Source organism: Seriola aureovittata, chromosome 23 (genome assembly GCF_021018895.1).
Source record: "Seriola aureovittata isolate HTS-2021-v1 ecotype China chromosome 23, ASM2101889v1, whole genome shotgun sequence".
Lineage (NCBI taxonomy): Eukaryota > Metazoa > Chordata > Actinopteri > Carangiformes > Carangidae > Seriola > Seriola aureovittata.
The window spans coordinates 18,118,725-18,136,663 of record NC_079386.1 but is presented as its reverse complement, the minus strand read 5'-3'; the positions used below and the strand labels follow the sequence as shown (position 1 = coordinate 18,136,663).

The window sequence follows — 17,939 nt, the reverse complement described above, 5'->3', positions numbered from 1 at the left end:
AAGCAGAAGTTTTTAAAAGAAACCGACCATGAATCCAGCAAATTAATAAAAACTGTTTATTTTATTCTTTGACAAAAACGTCCCAATGGAAAAAGCCACAGTAACATGTACATCTGTATTGTTTACCGTGTACAATGATGATAACGTTTATTATAAACAAAAATCATCATTTTACATCTGTGTGTATCTCATTGTGCAGATGTTTAATGAGATGAGTTCATCTAAACTCAGTGCTGTGTTCCTGTTTGTACTTTCAGTCCTCAGCTTCATTTTACTGGTCACTATCTTTTTCCTGCAGCTGCATCAGAGCTGCGTTGTAGCTCTGCTCACTCACTGCAATAATTCCTGCTGCTTCACATTGAAAGTTTCCACCTGTGAAGCGGCAGGAGGCTTTTATTTTGAGCTGCTACAGGAAGTGCAATGTGTTCACCGAGCGTTTGAAAGACTGCAGGGATGATTCGCACAAACAGGAGCAGCCACAGTGAGCTGCACATGATTATTTGAATTGCTCTCTGTCTGGCTCATCACCTGGGACCAGTTTGCCGTGGGAAACCCTACCAGGAGCTGAATGCTCCAGACAACACAGCTCCCAGGATCCTCTGAGCTCACAAACCCCTCCACCACGATAAGGTGGCAACTCATGGAGGGGGATGAAGAATATATAAATATATATATAGGTTAATACATATATATATATTTATATACGTATATAAATAGAGTCATCTTACGTTTCACACCAGCCGTCACCTGCTAGTTCAGCAGGTGGAGCTTGGTGGGCATTTTTCTTCATGTGTCTTTTATGTTTCATGACAATCCAAGAAAAAAAACCAACAAAACCAACAGCCACAAAACTTGAAAAACCGGCAACCAGTCCAAAACGTTCCCTGCTGTTTCCACCCGTTTCTCCTCCATCCTTGTTTCCTCCACCCTCGTCGTGTCCAGCTGTGTGACCTGCAGAGAGAAGCAGGTGAGAGGTATCAGCTGTCAGGTAGGTGAGTGAAGAACAGGACAGAATCCATTTCCTCCTTAAACTCCTGTCAGACATTATCTCCTGCACTTTGATCACATGACTCACATCAGCTGATTTCTACAAAGTCTCATCAACAACATCTGATGTGAGATGGTTCACTGTCACAGCAACAACCAGGAAGTAGCTGCACCAAGACTCACCTGACTGATGAACATCCAGGTAGATGGTGCTGATGCGCTCAGTCTTTAAATTTGCTCTCTTCCTGCGGTTTGTTCTTCTCTGGAAGACTCGACACTCGTATGTTCCTGTGTCATTAATGGTCACATTCTTCAGTTTTATGGACACGTCACCGTCCTTCATCAGTCGGTCCTTCAGGACCACCCGGTTCTGAAAAGATGGATGCTGGTGTTCAGGAACAGAACGCCCGTCCCGGAACATGAAGACATATTCTGTCTCCAGTTCAGGTCTGGACCACTCTACAACTATGATGTTTGTGCTGCTGGGAGCTCGGCATGGCAGAGTGACAGTGTCTCCAGGTTCAGCTGTTTTGTTTACTTGGACTGAAACAGAGAAAAACACAGAGCAGAGGTTAGAGGATCCAATCACTCAAGTGTATGTCATGTGAGAGCCAATAAAACCAACTGACATTGATATATGACTTCAGCTCACAAGTCAAACATTCATTAATACTACTACTACAAATACTAGCCTAAGAAATCACAAATTCATTTTCTATTGATACAGTAACTTCAAACGTGTTTGTAGCCCTTTTTTACATCTCATTCTTCACTATATTACCACTAGAGTCCATTAGTGTTGCAGCTCATTTATTTACAGAAATGGTTTAAATATTAACTCCAGTCTGTCATATAATAGTCATCTGACTGGTAACAATATACTGAGAAAATATGGAAATTATGGCTCTGGCCGAATCACTGTAACCTCTTCTTTTACTTAACAAATGAGTTGCATCTCCAAGTTTATGAACTTTATTAATTCATAAAGTCAGTCTAACATTCGGTCATGTGGTTACTTACAGTTGAATAATGTAAACAAACTAAGACAAGCTCTTACAGTCAATGTGGACAGACTCTCACATTTTTTTTGCTGTATTTCAATATTCCTGTATGTAAAATTTACACCAGAAACCACCAAACAAGCTGTGACGCACTTTAAAATTCGATAGTGTAGAGCTCTTAAGAAGCCGAAAACATTTACTATGTTGCTAAAACTTTTCTCAATGTAAAAAAAATGGCCGACGCAGCGGTCACGCAGTTTAAAATTCGATAGTGTAGAGCTCTTAAGATGCCAAAAACTTTTCTCAATATATAAAAAAAATGGCCGGCGCAGTTGTGACGCAGTTTAAAATTCGATAGTGTGGACATATTAAAAAGCCGAAAACATTTTCTCTGTAGCTTTTAATTTAAGCCTGCTGCATAAAATCGTCTCTCTGTTGTCACCACACTGGTTTACTTTTTTAATCTGAAACAATTTCCAAAAAAGGAACCATTCAGATCGATCATAAGCGAAATGTACTCCGGCGTTTTCAGAGGCCTTAGAAATGTTTGAAGGTCTGTGACGACACAGAAACAATTAACCGTCTCTCAGGTTGAATGTAAAATGTGAACAGGTGCACAGCTCACCGTCAGAGGAAGACACGAGGACCCAGAGGGCCAGAAAAGTCCCGCTGAGTGACACCGGTGTTAAAGCAGACATCTCAATCCTATGTTGTGGAAATCGACGCTGCTGGGAAGTCACTGCCGAGCAGGGCGGCTCCGCAGGGGCTTTATACGGAGGGTGGGGTTAACACGTGCCTGGCTCGGTTGGGGCGGATCTTGATTAAACTTTATGATAACGCCACTGTGAGATCCAAGAAAAGTCCTCCTCTAACCACGAGTTAAAAGCAATTCTCCCGTAAAACACTTTACAGATATTTATCTGTATTAAAACGTGTATTTCTTGTGCGGTAATATATCGACAGAGTGTGTAGTATTGTGCCCAGTGTGGAAATCAAGTGTGCAAGACTCGTCCACCTGGTGGCAGTATAGCCACATAGATTATTCTCAACAGAATCCTTTCTATGATTATTTTCTGGATTGTTTTCCTTCTAATACCCTACCTTTATTTCAGGTTATTTATTTTATTTCTACTTTCATTCTGGTTTTATTCACTTCCAACCATCTCCTCTCTTTTATCATATTATTATTTTATCTTTACTATTTTAGCTTCATTTTTATTTGATTTTCCATGTTCTATCTTTATTCTGTATATTATTTTTGTATGAAAAGTGCTCATAAAAATACATGTCTGATTGATTGATTGATTGATTGATTGATTGATTGATTGAATAAGCTTTATTTATTCATATATAGCACCATTTGAAACAAAGTTATAAAGTGCTTTACAAGACAAGATAAAATTGAAGATGAACAATAAAAATGAATGATGAAAAAACAGATTTAAAAATAGTTTGAGGGTTTTACATTTACAACATAGGGGTGGGGGGGGGGGTGTGGCAATGAGGTACAGTAAAAATGAGATAAAGCAGTCTAAAATGATCCAAAATCATGTAATTTGAAGAATGTTTATTTATTTTACATGCAGACACCTCAGCTTTATATAAATCTGTTTTACTTTTCTCATGTTCAGTTCATGGCCTGGTTGTTTGTCTGCTCTAGATCTGCTGTAACAAACTATCCTGAGGCCAGTTGCTGCCCCGCTGACTAAAAGGTCACAGATACACAAAGTGCGTGTTGCTTCTTGACCACACTCTAGTGGTTAAAGCGCAGAGAAGCTATCAGAAGCGGGCAGGTACAAAAAAACACCTCCATCTCACTTCCTTTGAACTGAACTGCTCTCGTCCACAGGAAGACGCAGCTCTTTTTCTACCAGTGTCTAACTGCATTTATAAAATCACCATTTTAGTATAATTATCAATCAATTCATTAAATAAATTCTGTCAGAATAATTTAACACAAAAGTAAACACCCAGAATCTCACAAACAAAACGCAACACACATCCATCAGGGTGAGTTTGACTGTCAGTGAACTCGTGATGCTCGTATAGTCTTATCTACGCTCTGGTTGCTTTTCATCAAAGTTTCATCTTTTCAATTCCTCTGCTTTCATTTCATGCACCTCAACAATATGCAATACCAACAGCTGCAGTCTCAGAGGAAGGAGGAGGGTGTTACTTGACAACCCTATGAACCGATCACATCGCAGCGCTAACATCACCGAGGTGACAGGATGGAGGGAACATCTCTGCTGTGGCTGCTCTGTGAGTCCACCCTTTGTTGGCGATAACTTTAGACATTTCAGATTACACCACAAGTTGTTGACCACCTGTTGACCAATTAAATGTGGTTTTTACATTACCATTTGTTGTTGTCTTAACCGCATAGAATTTTTTTTTTCTACATATTTCACAACAGTCCTTAAAAAGTCTAAATTGTGTCACACAAAAAAGTGGATAAACAAAACAAATAATCATTTGACTAAATCAACACTGACTAAACATGAATGTTGTGTATTAAATGTTTCTTTATAGGAACCATTATTATAGTACATGTTAGAAAAACACTTCCTGTAGCTGGGATTACTTTCTATGTGTGATGTTGCCATTTTTCAGGGATAACTCTATACTCAAGATGTGATGGAGGCATGGGAAATGGTAGATACAGTAAATAGAGTTTATCTCAAAAGACCAAAAGGTCTGTCGTTTTTCTCAATCAAAGACAGTTTGGTGTAGAACATAAAAGAAAGAACCATTTCCTCCTTCCTGTCCTCACTCTCCTTCAGTAAACCAGACCTACACCACTGTGTTTTTCTTGAATGTGAAACCTAAAACCAACCCAAATGTCATTTCTCTGCAGCTCTGACCTCATTGCTATGCCACACAACAGAAGAAGGTGAGTAAACTTCTTCTGTCGCAAGTATTGTGAACGTTCCTAAATTTCGCAATAGCTAATTCAAAGTTCAGCTCACAAGGGTTAAAATGAACTTGAGGGGTTGAAACTTGGTTTGTACGCTCACATGCGCACCCTGAATGACAGGCACACAGAACTGATAAATCAAATTGTTTGGTGAACCCTGATGCCTTTTCCACAAGATCACCTTGCTGCCCCCCCCCCCCCCCACCACCATATTTTCATTATGTGCCAAAACAGTTGCATATTTAAAAACTCCCCAAAAGAATCTAACTGTCCTGTCTGCTGACCAGAGGGTGCAGCCGATTTGTCATCAGGAATAACTGACACATCACACTGACACTTGAAATTTAGCTCAGGTTTCTCCAATTTCTCTTGATCATCCATCACACACCTGTCCATATAAAGGTCTCACATCTGACAAGTCAGATCAGAGCAAACACTAAGCCACGACAAAGAAGGAACTACCTGCAGAACTCAGAGACAAGATTTTGTCAAGGGATCTGCTCCATTAAAGGTTCCCAAGAGAACAGTGGTCTCCATCATATTTATATGGACTCAGCATTCAGGGAGAAAGACCTTGGTCAGAGAGATGACCGAGAACCTGATGGTCACTCTGGCTGAGTTCCAGATATCCTGTGTGGGGATGGAGAAATTTACAGAAGGACAACTGTCACGGCAGCTCCACTGATCTGGGCTTTATGGCAGAGTGCCCAGACAGAATATTCACTGTGTAGTAAAGGACTATCAGATTGTGAGAAACTATATTCTCTGGTCTGATGTAACTGAGGTTGAACTGTTTGGCCTCAATTCTAAGCAACATGTCATATGTCAGTTTGTCCTCTTAAATAAATTTGCAAAGAATGTCTAAAATTCAGTTTTTGTTGTCATTATGGGTTGTTGAATGTAGATTGATGAGGGGGGAAATTAATTTAAATGATTTTAGCAAAAAGCAGCAACATAACAAAAAGTGAAAAAAGTGAAGGTGTCTGAATACTTTCTGAACGCACTGTATATCCTCCCCCAGCCTCTCTGACTGCGAGTCCCAGCAGCTCTCAGATGTTTGAAGGAGACTCCGTCTCTCTGGGCTGTGAGGAGGACGACGGCTCAGCTGGATGGAGGCCGACGAGGAATACGACCAAGCAGCAGAAGACCAGATGTGGAGATGGGTGGGGAATATCAGAAGGTTCTTCCTGTAACATCAGCTACATCTTCACATGGGAGAGTGGAACTTACTGGTGTGAGTCCGGAGAGGGAGAAACCAGTAACAGCATCAACATCACTGTCACTGGTAAGATCAGACTGTGGAGTCAGTGTTGATGAAGCTGTGTGTAAATGGATGAAATGCTGTAGTTTGTCTGTGTGTTGAGGTGGAGCAGTGATCCTGCAGAGTCCTGTCCTCCCTGTGATGGAGGGACATGATGTCACTCTGCACTGTAAAACAAAGACCCCTCCCTCCAACCTCCCAGCTGCTTTCTATAAAGATGGCTCCCTCATCACAGAGACTACAGGTCACATGACCATCCACCATGTTGACAAGTCTGATGAAGGCCTCTACAGCTGTGACATCAGAGGTCATGGAGAGTCTCCACCCAGCTGGATCACTGTCACAGGTCAGGAGGTCAAAGGTCAAGAGCTTCACTTTGGTTTCACCACTTATTATTCCCAAATTCACCTGACCAGGTGAAATTCTCTCTACAGGAAAACCTACAACTTCATCCGCTCCCACCTCTACATTGGCTCCTCCCACCTCAGCCCCGCCCTCCGCCTCAGCCCCGCCCTCCGCCTCAGTCCCCCTCCAGGTTGTATTCAGACTGCTCTACCACCTGGTGGTGTTCTGTCCATACTTCATCTCCACTGTCATTATGGTGTCTTTATATCGACAGAGACCCACAGGTATCAGTCAATCAGTCAATCAATCAATCAATCAATCAATCAATCAATCAATCAATCAATACAATACCTCTGTTAGTATCATTTACAGTTCTGTAATGTTGATGTTCTTTACAATAGTTTAATTATCATGTGTTGCCTCTTTTAAACTGTATTTAAATCTTATGGTTAACTCCTGACAGGAAATGACCGACCTGTCTCTATCTCCGTGGCAACAGCACCACCCACCCAGGCTGAGCAGAGATTGGCTGAGGACAGCAATGATAGCGATGACGTCGTGGCAGTCACCACAGAGCATCACTTCTGAGCTGAACAATCTCTGGCAGATTTACTTTTATTTGGGAGGAACAAATATTAAATATATTAGAAAACATTGTCCGTGATCCATTTCCATTTATCTGTGGAGCTGTTTCCTGTATCAGCCAGCAGGTGGCAGCACGTCATAACCAGACTATTACAGGAGCTTCAGCTGGTTCAACAGATGACAGTCCATCCAAACTAAACTAAATGAAAAGCCAGAGAAAACTATAACAGGGCATCTGCAAGTCCACCAACTTAAATTTAAGACTTTTAAAGCTGTTTTTTTGTTTTTCACTTTCACTTTAAGACCAGCAGGTAAATCTGAAGGAAATGAAAAGACAAAGTGCTTGGATCTTATAGGATGTTAGTCCAGGTGGTTCACTAACACGAGGAATAAAGTCGAGTTATTGATTCTGAATAATATGTTATTAAAGGTGACAAATGACCTAATTAGAAAATAAATAATCGCTGCTCAGGAAACATGGAGGCTGTCGCTTGTTTTTTTTAATAAAACACTTCCTGCTTTTAATGGTCAGTTTTGAAATACCAGTCCAAACCAGAGTAAACCATCCAGGGAAATCCCCAACTTCTGCGGAAGTGACACACAACACTAGAAACATCATGTGACCTTCTTAAACCAATCACCAACCAGTCATATCATAGAGTCACAGCATGAAGCAGTAGTTTTGTGATGTAACTCCTGAATGGGTTGCATCATTCATTCATCAGTACAATCCAGTCAGAGATAACATGTATGATCTCTGTGTAACACCGCTCTCTAACAATGTCTTGGATTAATTTCCAGTGACCACATTGGAGTCACAGGTTAAAAATGTTCTTTCTTTGTGCAGCAAACTGAATATTTTTCCATCCAGAACAATCTGGAAACATACTTCAGAACAACATTATTTCTAAAATAACAGGATTTACATTCTTTGGATCAGGTGATCCGATGAAATCAGGTGTTAAGTCACAGAGCTGGAGTCCACAGTCACAGTAAGGCACAGCACAGCAGATATGAATCATATTTCCAGTATGTGGATTGCAAGTCCAGTCTGATAAAAAAAAAAAAACAATAACCACCTCCTTATTCAGACTGAACTGATGGGGGAAGTGTAACAGAGAGCAGCTTCAAACCACAAATCCTCCACCCCATAAATGTTCTATATTTTCTTTTGTCCCTTATTACAGGGACAGACCAAGGCTCAATTTATTTTCATTTCTCACATACACAGTTACAGTCCAGGAAGCTCTGAATGGTGACTGAATGGTTACATCTGTTCTATCAGCAGGATGTTGGTGCAAAGTTGATAAAAAACTGACACGCTGCCTGATCTTGTGAACTGTTTTACATCAGATATAGAATGGCATCTGAACTATTATTAAGTCAGCTATGCCAAACAACTTCTGACGTCTGTGGTTCATGTGGGACTGGTTCAGTAGGATTCCAGGTGACATCAGACGAGGGTGTTACCATAATTCCTCCCAGGGAGTGTCGTCAGGGTAAAGCACTTATTCACATCTATGGAAAACGCACCGACCATGTATCCAGCAGATGAAACAAAAACACATTTTATTTTAATTTGTGGCATCATAAATGTTTGAAACTAATCAGAGCTCAGAGACGATCGCCTCCCAGCAGAAAAAGCTACGATAACATGCACGCAACACCAAGAGATTTAACAATGGTTTTCAATGTTTGCATTTCAACATTTTTCTGTTCACTTACATTTGTTTATTATCTCATTCTAGTTTTTCCTTTTTTCTAAGTCACTTCCTCCTTACTACCTCAGTGTTGTAACTGTAACAAAGCAGGCATACAGGCATTAATAAAGCTTTTCTGATTCTTATTTTATATCTGTGTGTATTTCATTCTGGAGATGTTTATTTTGTGAGTTTACATGAGTTCAGAAGTCAAAGCAACAAAGAAGAGTTTCTAACAGAGTATTCTATTTCACATAATTATTTATAAATGAATCAGCAAGTGAGTACATTCATTCATTTGAATGTAACATACACGACATTTCATCAGCTGATAGAACATGAAGCACAGTGATAGATTTAACCAGGAAATGAAACAGCAAAGTAAAGTAGGTGTTGTACATAGTGAGGATGTTTACTGTGAGGAACATTTAGCTGACAATACTCCAGTTAAAGCCTCCAGTTATTTGACAGAGCCTCATCAGTCACAATCACGTATGAGCAGAGTTTGTTTTCACGTTCATCTGCTGAAGGGAAAGTTTTTCTCAAATCCCAGTTTGACACCCGGAAACACCAGCAGGAGTTTTCACATATAAGGAATTACATTTTTTTTTTTTTTTTTTACAAGGAAACATATCAGAGACATGCTCTTATTGGCAGCAAACCATTATACACTCTAGTAGAGAGTGAGTCAGATTTGCGACAGAGTTGAAGTGAAGTAAAAACACCTCTAACTCAAAAGGAGTTATGGCCAGTCACTGCCTTAAAACACCCCATTTCCACTCGCAGAAGACCCAATAACAATGATCGACTGGCAAAGGAAAGGTATATGAAAACCTTCGGGGCATATTTGTCAGCTTCAGATCCGATCAACATAGAACAGATAATGAAAGCTGTAAACACACCTGTCACCAACACACTGCTGTTAAACCAGAAACAACATGGCTACACTGCGCCCTTCAGAAGAAAGAGTGAGCTGCAGCTCTGAAATAAATTTTAAAAACACACAAGCACGGATTCAAGCGACTCAACGACACACAAACAATCTGTTTTACCAGTTTACACGGCGGCTGACAGCTCACTCTTTCTCCACTGCATGCGGTGACATTGTGATTTGTATGTCATCACAAAATGTGGTGACAAAAAGTGTAAAAAAACCCACTTATACCAAAAAGTTTTGGTATTAAAAGTGTATTAGTTACTACACATTTTTGAATTGCTCTTTGTCTGGCTCATCACCTGGGACCAGTTTGCCGTGGGAGACCCTACCAGGAGCTGAATGCTCCAGACAACACAGCTCCCAGGATCCTCTGAGCTCACAAACCCCTCCACCACGATAAGGTGGCAACTCACGGAGGGGGGGAGGCAGGACAAAAACAGACCATGAACTCTGTGTAACAACCAATAAAAGTGTATGTGAAATGTTTCCTTATCAATGTTTCATTTCAGTTTCACACTGTTTCTTCAGCAGGAGGTTGGTATGAACCTCTACGTTTTCTACAGATCGTAAAACCAACAAGCACAACAACAAGCACAACAACAAGCACAACAACAAGCACAACAACAGACACAACAACAGGCACAACAACAGACATAATAAAAAAAGTTTTCTTTCCTCCACCCTCGTCGTGTCCAGCTGTGTGACCTGCAGAGAGAAGCAGGTGAGAGATATCAGCTGTCAGGTAGGTGAGTGAAGAACAGGACAGAATCCATTTCCTCCTTAAACTCCTGTCAGACATTATCTCCTGCACTTTGATCACATGACTCACATCAGCTGATTTCTACAAAGTCTCATCAACAACATCTGAGGTGAGATGGTTCACTGTCACAGCAACAACCAGGAAGTAGCTGCACCAAGACTCACCTGACTGATGAACATCCAGGTAGATGGTGCTGATGCGCTCAGTATTTAAATTTGCTCTCTTCCTGCGGTTTGTTCTTCTCTGGAAGACTCGACACTCGTATGTTCCTGTGTCATTAACGGTCACATTCTTCAGTTTTATGGACACGTCACCGTCCTTCATCAGTCGGTCCTTCAGGACCACCCGGTTCTGAAAAGATGGATGCTGGTGTTCAGGAACAGAACGCCCGTCCCGGAACATGAAGACATATTCTGTCCCCAGTTCAGGTCTGGACCACTCTACAACTATGATTTCTGTTCTGCTGGGAGCTCGGCATGGCAGAGTGACAGTGTCTCCAGGTTCAGCTGTTTTGTTTACTTGGACTGAAACAAAGAAAAACACAGAGCAGAGGTTAGAGGATCCAAGTGCAACTTCCACCGTGGTCAATCAGAGTGAGAGTCCATCAGCCAGTAACCTGGCTGACGCCACCATGAGCTGTATTTTTATCAAAGTGTGAATGAATCAAAACATAGTTTAAACACGTTGTTCTGTCATGGCCGATAGGGTGGAGAAAGTTGCAACAAGCTCAGCTGCCAAATTACAACAGATCGTACGACAGTGTGTTTCAAGGTCAATTTAGTTCAATAATCGCTCATTTTAACGCATAAGAGAAACAAACAAGATGTTTTGGTTATTATTTTGTCAGCTTCTGATAATACATCTGTCTTTTCTGTATGTCAGTAGCAATAACATAAATAAAAACATTTTTTAAATGGTATGGGTAATAAGATATGTACAGCTCACACCACTTAACAATCTCTGTGTGTCTTACAACATTTATTAAAACGTGTGTGTTTGTCTCGTTGTACCAACAGAATATGCCAAGAGTGAGAGTGAGGACATCACAGAAAAGAAAAGAAAAATAATCCAAATAGTTGTCATTAATCGTCAGGCCATATGTCCTAAGTATGAAATTTAATATTTCTTTATTAAGATAAGTTACAAAACATGTTTGCAACTTCATATTACAAAGGACAATATTAATAAAAGTAAGAAAAAAATAAACAACTTAAGTCTATACTGTTCTCTGTCCCACCATTGTGTCTCTGTTCAAAGGCAGATTATATCAAAACTGTTCCACATCTTCACAAAATAACATCTGGTGTTGATTTCTGTTTTTTATAATGACGTTTATCTGCTCCGGCTCTCCCACTATAACTAACCTCAGAATGAATGTCTGAAAATAAGGATTTATATCAATGTCGTCATTCCTGTAACACTTTATTAGGTTTTCAGGCCAGAAAACCGTCCAAATAAAGGCTAATATAACAGGTGAAGAGAAACACAGCTCACCTGCATGAACACAGACCAGCAAACGGACTAAAGGTAGAATCCAGCGAAGAATCATGTCTGTCGCTGATGTCGGGCCAGAGATGGACTGACGAACAGGACCGATCCTGTTCAGCCTTAACACATTCCACACATTCTCATATCCTTCCCGTGGGCGGGGACCAGTTCATTCATCAGAGAGCGACGACTCGACTTGCTGGAGTACGTGACTGTACACTACACCCCCCCCCCCCCCCTTTTTTTTTTTTTTTTCTAATGAACATTTATAAAAATCAGAGCTTGGAATAAAGATAATAATCACCACTGAACATACAAGGCACCACATACAGATCATCATACGTCCCCTTATCAAGAGTAATGCTGCCCTATATGTCAGCTATAAGAGGACTTATTATTCTCACATATGTGTATAGTTAATAAAAAGGAGATTCAGTGCTGTGCACAAATTTCTTGCATCAGTTGTTCGAGTGAAACCTGATCCATGTCACAGTTGCTCCTGTGTTGCCACCTGCTGCCTGTGATGTTACATTATAATTTATTAGCTGAACATGTATGTTGTATTATCGTGCTGCCTGTTGTAGAAAGTAATAGAAGGTGGAAATAGTCAAGTAAAGTGCAGGTGCTCAGTTACTTTCTGATGGTAGAGCTGTTGTCTGTCATTTCCTTCAGTAAAGGCCACTGCATCTCTAAAATCAGATGTTTATCAAAAGGATGCATTATCTATCAAAATTTCATGCAGCATACCAAGGAGGTCAAAGGTCGCCATAATCATTGGAATCTATCCATAAATCTGTACATCAGATTTTCCTTTGTAATTACTGTCAAGATTTCTTGCTCTGGACAAAACTGTGGAACTGACGAACCAGCTGACCCTCACTGCTAATGAGATAACGTGGTTCTAATTGGATGAAATTCAGTCTTTGTTTGGTCCAAATGACGGAGGAGGAGATTTACATGAGTGTGTTTTATCATTTCACCTGATTTATTCACAGTCACACAAAGATCAGCTGTTTGCCTCAACATTTGTGTCGCCAGTTTGGTATATATGTTTTTATTGCAGCTCTTGTGATTAAAGTGATAAAGTTCATCTTTAACATTATCCATCAGTGTTTCTTAAGGTAGTCGTGTAAAGGAAAGACACCTTCAATAAAAGTGTGTGTAAGTTCTCAGCACTCCTTGAATTTCCCTCCTGTTTGCACAGAGACCAAGACAAACCATGCAGGCGGAGTCTCTGTGTGAAGACGAAGGGCTTTACCTTGTGGAGCACCTGAATCTAGTCGTCATGGGAACCCTGAATCGACACGGTTACTCTACATTGTGACTTGAGACTAAAATAAACCCGCTTTTGTTGACAGAGGTAGAGATGCTGTGGCTGTTCTCCACTGACTTTGTCGTGGTTAAATTGAGACACAGAGTCAGAGGGTTTTATATTTATCTAGACACTCGACCAGAAGCTGCTCACATGGTTTAACAGAAATTCAAATGTCTGTACTTGACTTCTGAGAGCTGCTCATTCTTGCTAAAGTGCTAAATAATTTATTATCATTCAGACAGCAAAACGTGCAGCTCTATGCCATTCAAGTACAAAATTGAACACAAAAACAAATATATAAACATTTCAAAATGAAAACAAGCATCATAAAACAGAATAATACAATAATAAAAAACACATTGAGCCCAGACAGAGATCTGTAATCCACACCATGTCCCGGTTAGGACGACGTCATTCACAGATGTGACAAAAGAGGAGCACGGAGAAAGGAAATCCCTGGTGAAGAACCATGAGTCATATGCTTGATTTAAAGTCAAGGGTTTGAACACAGTCATTGCATTTGCAGTTGCAGTAATTCATATAGTCCCAAACATGTCGTATGATTTATACCACTTTGTACGGTGGCCCTGAGAGCTCAATGCACTGCAACTTAAGAAAACACAATCTTTCCCTCTCAATGGTTGTGAAAGTTTGAGTCAAACTGGCCTGAACATCTCCTGATGCAGTAAGATGCAAGCAAATAAAGTATTTACTGAAAAACTGACTGAGACTCCATATATCAATCAATATATAATTTGCCAGTGAGATTGTCTTTCAAACTGCATTAGCTTTTTGTTGCTGCTACAGAACGCCTTCAACCTCTTTGTGTGTGAGAAGCTGAAACTCCCTCTAGCATCTGTCACATCTAAAATAAAAGACTGAACAAGCCTTTTGAAAAGAGCTTCACTTCACTTCCAGCACCTCTGTGGTTTTCTGCTTGTGACAAAGTCATGTCTGATAACGGCAGAATACGTGAACACCCACCTCTCAATATTTCATTTGAAACACCTGAAAAAGCTGCTCCATGTGCTGAAGTCCCTCCATGGCTTCATGCTACACCTGAATATACATAATACACAGTATATTGTAAATTATGATAAATCCCATTAGTTACATGACATTTCAAGATGGCCGCCATTTCCAGCATAGGGAACACATGTTTCACCACATAAATTTACCCAATGAATCACACTATTTTCAACTGATTGCAACTATTTGACATTTCAGTGGTTAATGCTTGAAACACTTTATACCTCAAAGTTAGGTCTTCAATATGAAACTTTACATGAATGTGTGACGTATCAGAGGTAGCTGCTATAAGCTAACTAGCTTGCTAGTAGTTGGACTGTCATCTCAAGCTTCCAGGAAACTTGTTTTACTTTTCGTTTTTTCTCAGAATCAGCCACGTTAAATGAAATGGACCAATCACATAAAATAGGCATGACGTAATAATGTCACATTCACACAGCAAATAGTTGATCATGTTTAGAACTTCCCTCAGACGAACCGTTCTTCATGTTGTCTGCAACATTATCACCAAAAGAAACCTCCTAATATCTTAATATGAACCAAGAAACTATTTTACAATGTTCCCATTTAAAAGAGAAATTTATGCAAAATGAATTAAATTTTTTAGTAAAAAAACTATTTTTAAATGCAGAAATGCAGAAAACACAAAGTAATGACTTTATTTTGAGTTAGCTCACTTTCTACATTGATATCTTGTATGATTTGACACCTATATCACTCAGGGAGAAAATAAAAGACATTTCATTGCCAGTAATGTTGGCCCTGGTGGAAATGGCAGCCATTTTGAATTTCTGAGTGGCTGAGAGAGCAATACCCAAGGAGGATTTGTGCCAAGCTTAGTACTTGTATTCAGATTTCCCTGAAACGTACAGTTATCTGCTGCTCATTCAAGCTGGGTTTGTGTAGGAATGATCCCACCTTCCCAAAGTGAAAGAGTGCTACCACCAACAGCTGCAGAACCAATGACACAGTGATGAACACAGTCCTGAAGGGGAGGAAGATATAAACAGAGTGATCTGTGGATGGACTGGTCTCTCCGTGAAGTGCTGCAAACATAACAGAAAGAATCACTGTAACATAATGAAAGCATTCACAGTATGTGTCTGAAGATTAGCTCCATGTGTTACCATGGGGTTATTTACATACTGCGCTGCTTACAGGGACATTTTGTTTGTCCTGTCTACACATTTTAAGCTTTTCATGTGTCATTTAGTGTTGTTTAGGTGGAGTTAGTCAGTGGAGAAACAACAAAAAAAGAAAAAAAGTTTCATGATAACACCTGAAATGATGTAAAGAAATTAATGTGTTATTGATACACTGTTTATGATACCACGCTGGTCTGCTGTACTGTAACCTTCAGCTTTCCAAACTTCTAAACCAGATCCCGAACCTTAACCAGTGATTTTACATAATTTGCAATGTAATGGATGTGAACCCTGATCCCTAACACCTCCTGGACCGGAGGAACACGGCAACTGAACATAAGTCAAGAAGCAATTATATCACTTCTGAAATGTATTCTGCCAAATGATTCAGTAACACAGTCACTGCGTCTCACCTGTGACCATCAGTCGGCTCTGTGGAGACTCTCCAGCTCCAGAGATGTTACACTTGTAGAGGCCGTCATCAGACATGGAAACATTTTCAATAGCGATGTTTCCTGTAGAGCTGCTCCCAATGAGGAGGCCATCTTTATAGAAACCAGCCGTGAGGTCGGAGACGTTCTTCCTGGTTCTACAGCGCAGAGACACAGATTCTCCCTCCCTCACAGGGAGGACTGGACTCTCCAGGATCACAGAGCCGCCTGAACAACATGACAACATGTTAACAGGCAGAATGAGCAGCTCACAGGAACATTACTGTGCTTTCAGAGCTGAAGTACAATCAACGTACCGGTGACTGTGATGTTGACTGTGTTGCTTCTCTCTCCTCCTGCAGCTTCACACCAGTATTCTCCACTGTCTGACACCAAGGCATAGTTATTGGTGCAGGTCACTGTGGACTTCAAACATGAAGTCCTATTCTTGATGTTCCTGACTCTCCATCCGGCTGAGACATTAGACCCCTGACAGCTGAAAGACACCGACTCGTGGTCAAAGAGCTGCAGTCTGGACGGGACGATACGAACATCTGCACCTGAGACAAAGAAACAGAGTACGACAAGTCACAGCTGAAAATCATTACGCACATTCAAAAGAAAAGCAAAACCAAGGCAAAACAATTACAATCACTGCTACAAGTATTTTCAGCTCGAGGACTGTGGATTTATCGGACATATAACATGAAATGAATTCAGTGACTGTTTGTGAAGTTAAGGAGAAATAAAGGTCATTGCTTTGGGTCAATGGTAGAAAGATTATATTACTCTGAATTTTTTCTCCCAAACGTTATAGCTTCTTTATTCTTTATTCAACTTTATTCTCATGTTTTTATTGTGTGTTTCAACCAAACCATAGTTCAAATGTCACGCTAATCATTTGACATAAGACGTAAAACATATACCCTAAACTGGTGAAGCTACGTGAGTGAACAGTGTCACATTGCTGTAAGTCCAACAACACTGGTCAACAACCAATTCAAATAATAATATATATAGAATATACATGCAGTATGAGTTGGTTTAATATTGAAAACACCACATATACTCTGCTCACTCCCAGGCTTTGCGCTCGCTCACACTGTTTGAGAAACACTAAATTCAAAACTATGATATTGGAAACATAAAAATTAGTACCATATGAACAAATTGGTGGAGGTATATTAATTTGTAATGGACGTTTCTGAAGTCTAATGAAAGTGCAAAACGTGGCACAGTTCACTCATGAGCAGGGTAGTTGCTTTTGCTTGTATGTAAACGTTCCCAGCAGTTATTCGGGTGTTTAGCAAAAGGAAACATGGGGTTCTGCCAGTTTAGGTGGATTTTCGTGTCGGGAATTGATTAATTGTACAAAACAGCAAAAATAAAATGCAAATATCATGAAATATTTCACACTTACCACAACCTGTCTGACTGCGTGCAGCCAGCAGCAGCAGCAGCAGCAGCAGCAGCGCATTCAACACTGAAAGGATAAAGGACGACATCCGTGTATCAGCCAATCAAACTTTTATAGGTGAATTCATGTGAAGTCACTAGTTTTTCTGAACATTATGATCCATTATGCAGCAGCGTAAACGTAATGTATGTTAAAGACATTTGGCAGATGGAGTTAAAATATTCTGGGATGTTGATGGAAGTTGTAGAGCGTCTCAGTTCATGCAATACAAGTTCAACTCTGATGTTAATTAGTATGAATGTAACACAATGATTCAGTTTTTTGAGTTTGATAATTCAGCGAGGGGTTTCTTAAAGATACGTGTAACATTATTTTGCAATCACTCAAAAGTGTTTCTGCATGTAGAAATGCATGAATAAAGGAATTGATTATTTCTGCATTTATTTATTTATCCATTTGTCATGTGTGCTCTTATTTTGTAAAATCAATAATGACGTAAACAGCATCTTAAAACATGCTAGAGACAGTGATGTTGATGGTGTTGCTTCTTGTACCTGCTGCTGTTCTGATGTATCACTTTTAACCATTTCCAAATGTAAAGTATCCTTTAAAGTGTTGCAT

At 40.1% G+C, this 17,939-nt stretch overlaps 2 protein-coding genes across 2 annotated transcripts; one reads left to right on the top strand and one right to left on the bottom strand.

The window, feature by feature from the left end:
• Positions 1–42: 42 nt before the first annotated feature.
• On the bottom strand, positions 43–17,406 carry LOC130164916 (uncharacterized). The gene is made up of 9 exons (XM_056369913.1): positions 17,322–17,406; positions 16,219–16,461; positions 15,884–16,129; positions 15,244–15,371; positions 11,988–12,072; positions 10,577–11,017; positions 2,614–2,754; positions 1,171–1,530; positions 43–951 (listed from the first exon to the last, which is right to left on the bottom strand). Exons 1-9 carry the CDS (start codon positions 17,404–17,406, stop codon positions 725–727), a joined length of 1,956 nt encoding a protein of 651 aa, XP_056225888.1. The 3' UTR covers positions 43–724.
• On the top strand, positions 3,451–9,767 carry LOC130164674 (protein turtle-like). The gene is made up of 6 exons (XM_056369557.1): positions 3,451–4,250; positions 4,846–4,881; positions 5,927–6,190; positions 6,270–6,512; positions 6,601–6,795; positions 6,975–9,767. Exons 1-6 carry the CDS (start codon positions 4,220–4,222, stop codon positions 7,097–7,099), a joined length of 894 nt encoding a protein of 297 aa, XP_056225532.1. The 5' UTR covers positions 3,451–4,219; the 3' UTR covers positions 7,100–9,767.
• Positions 17,407–17,939: the final 533 nt, after the last annotated feature.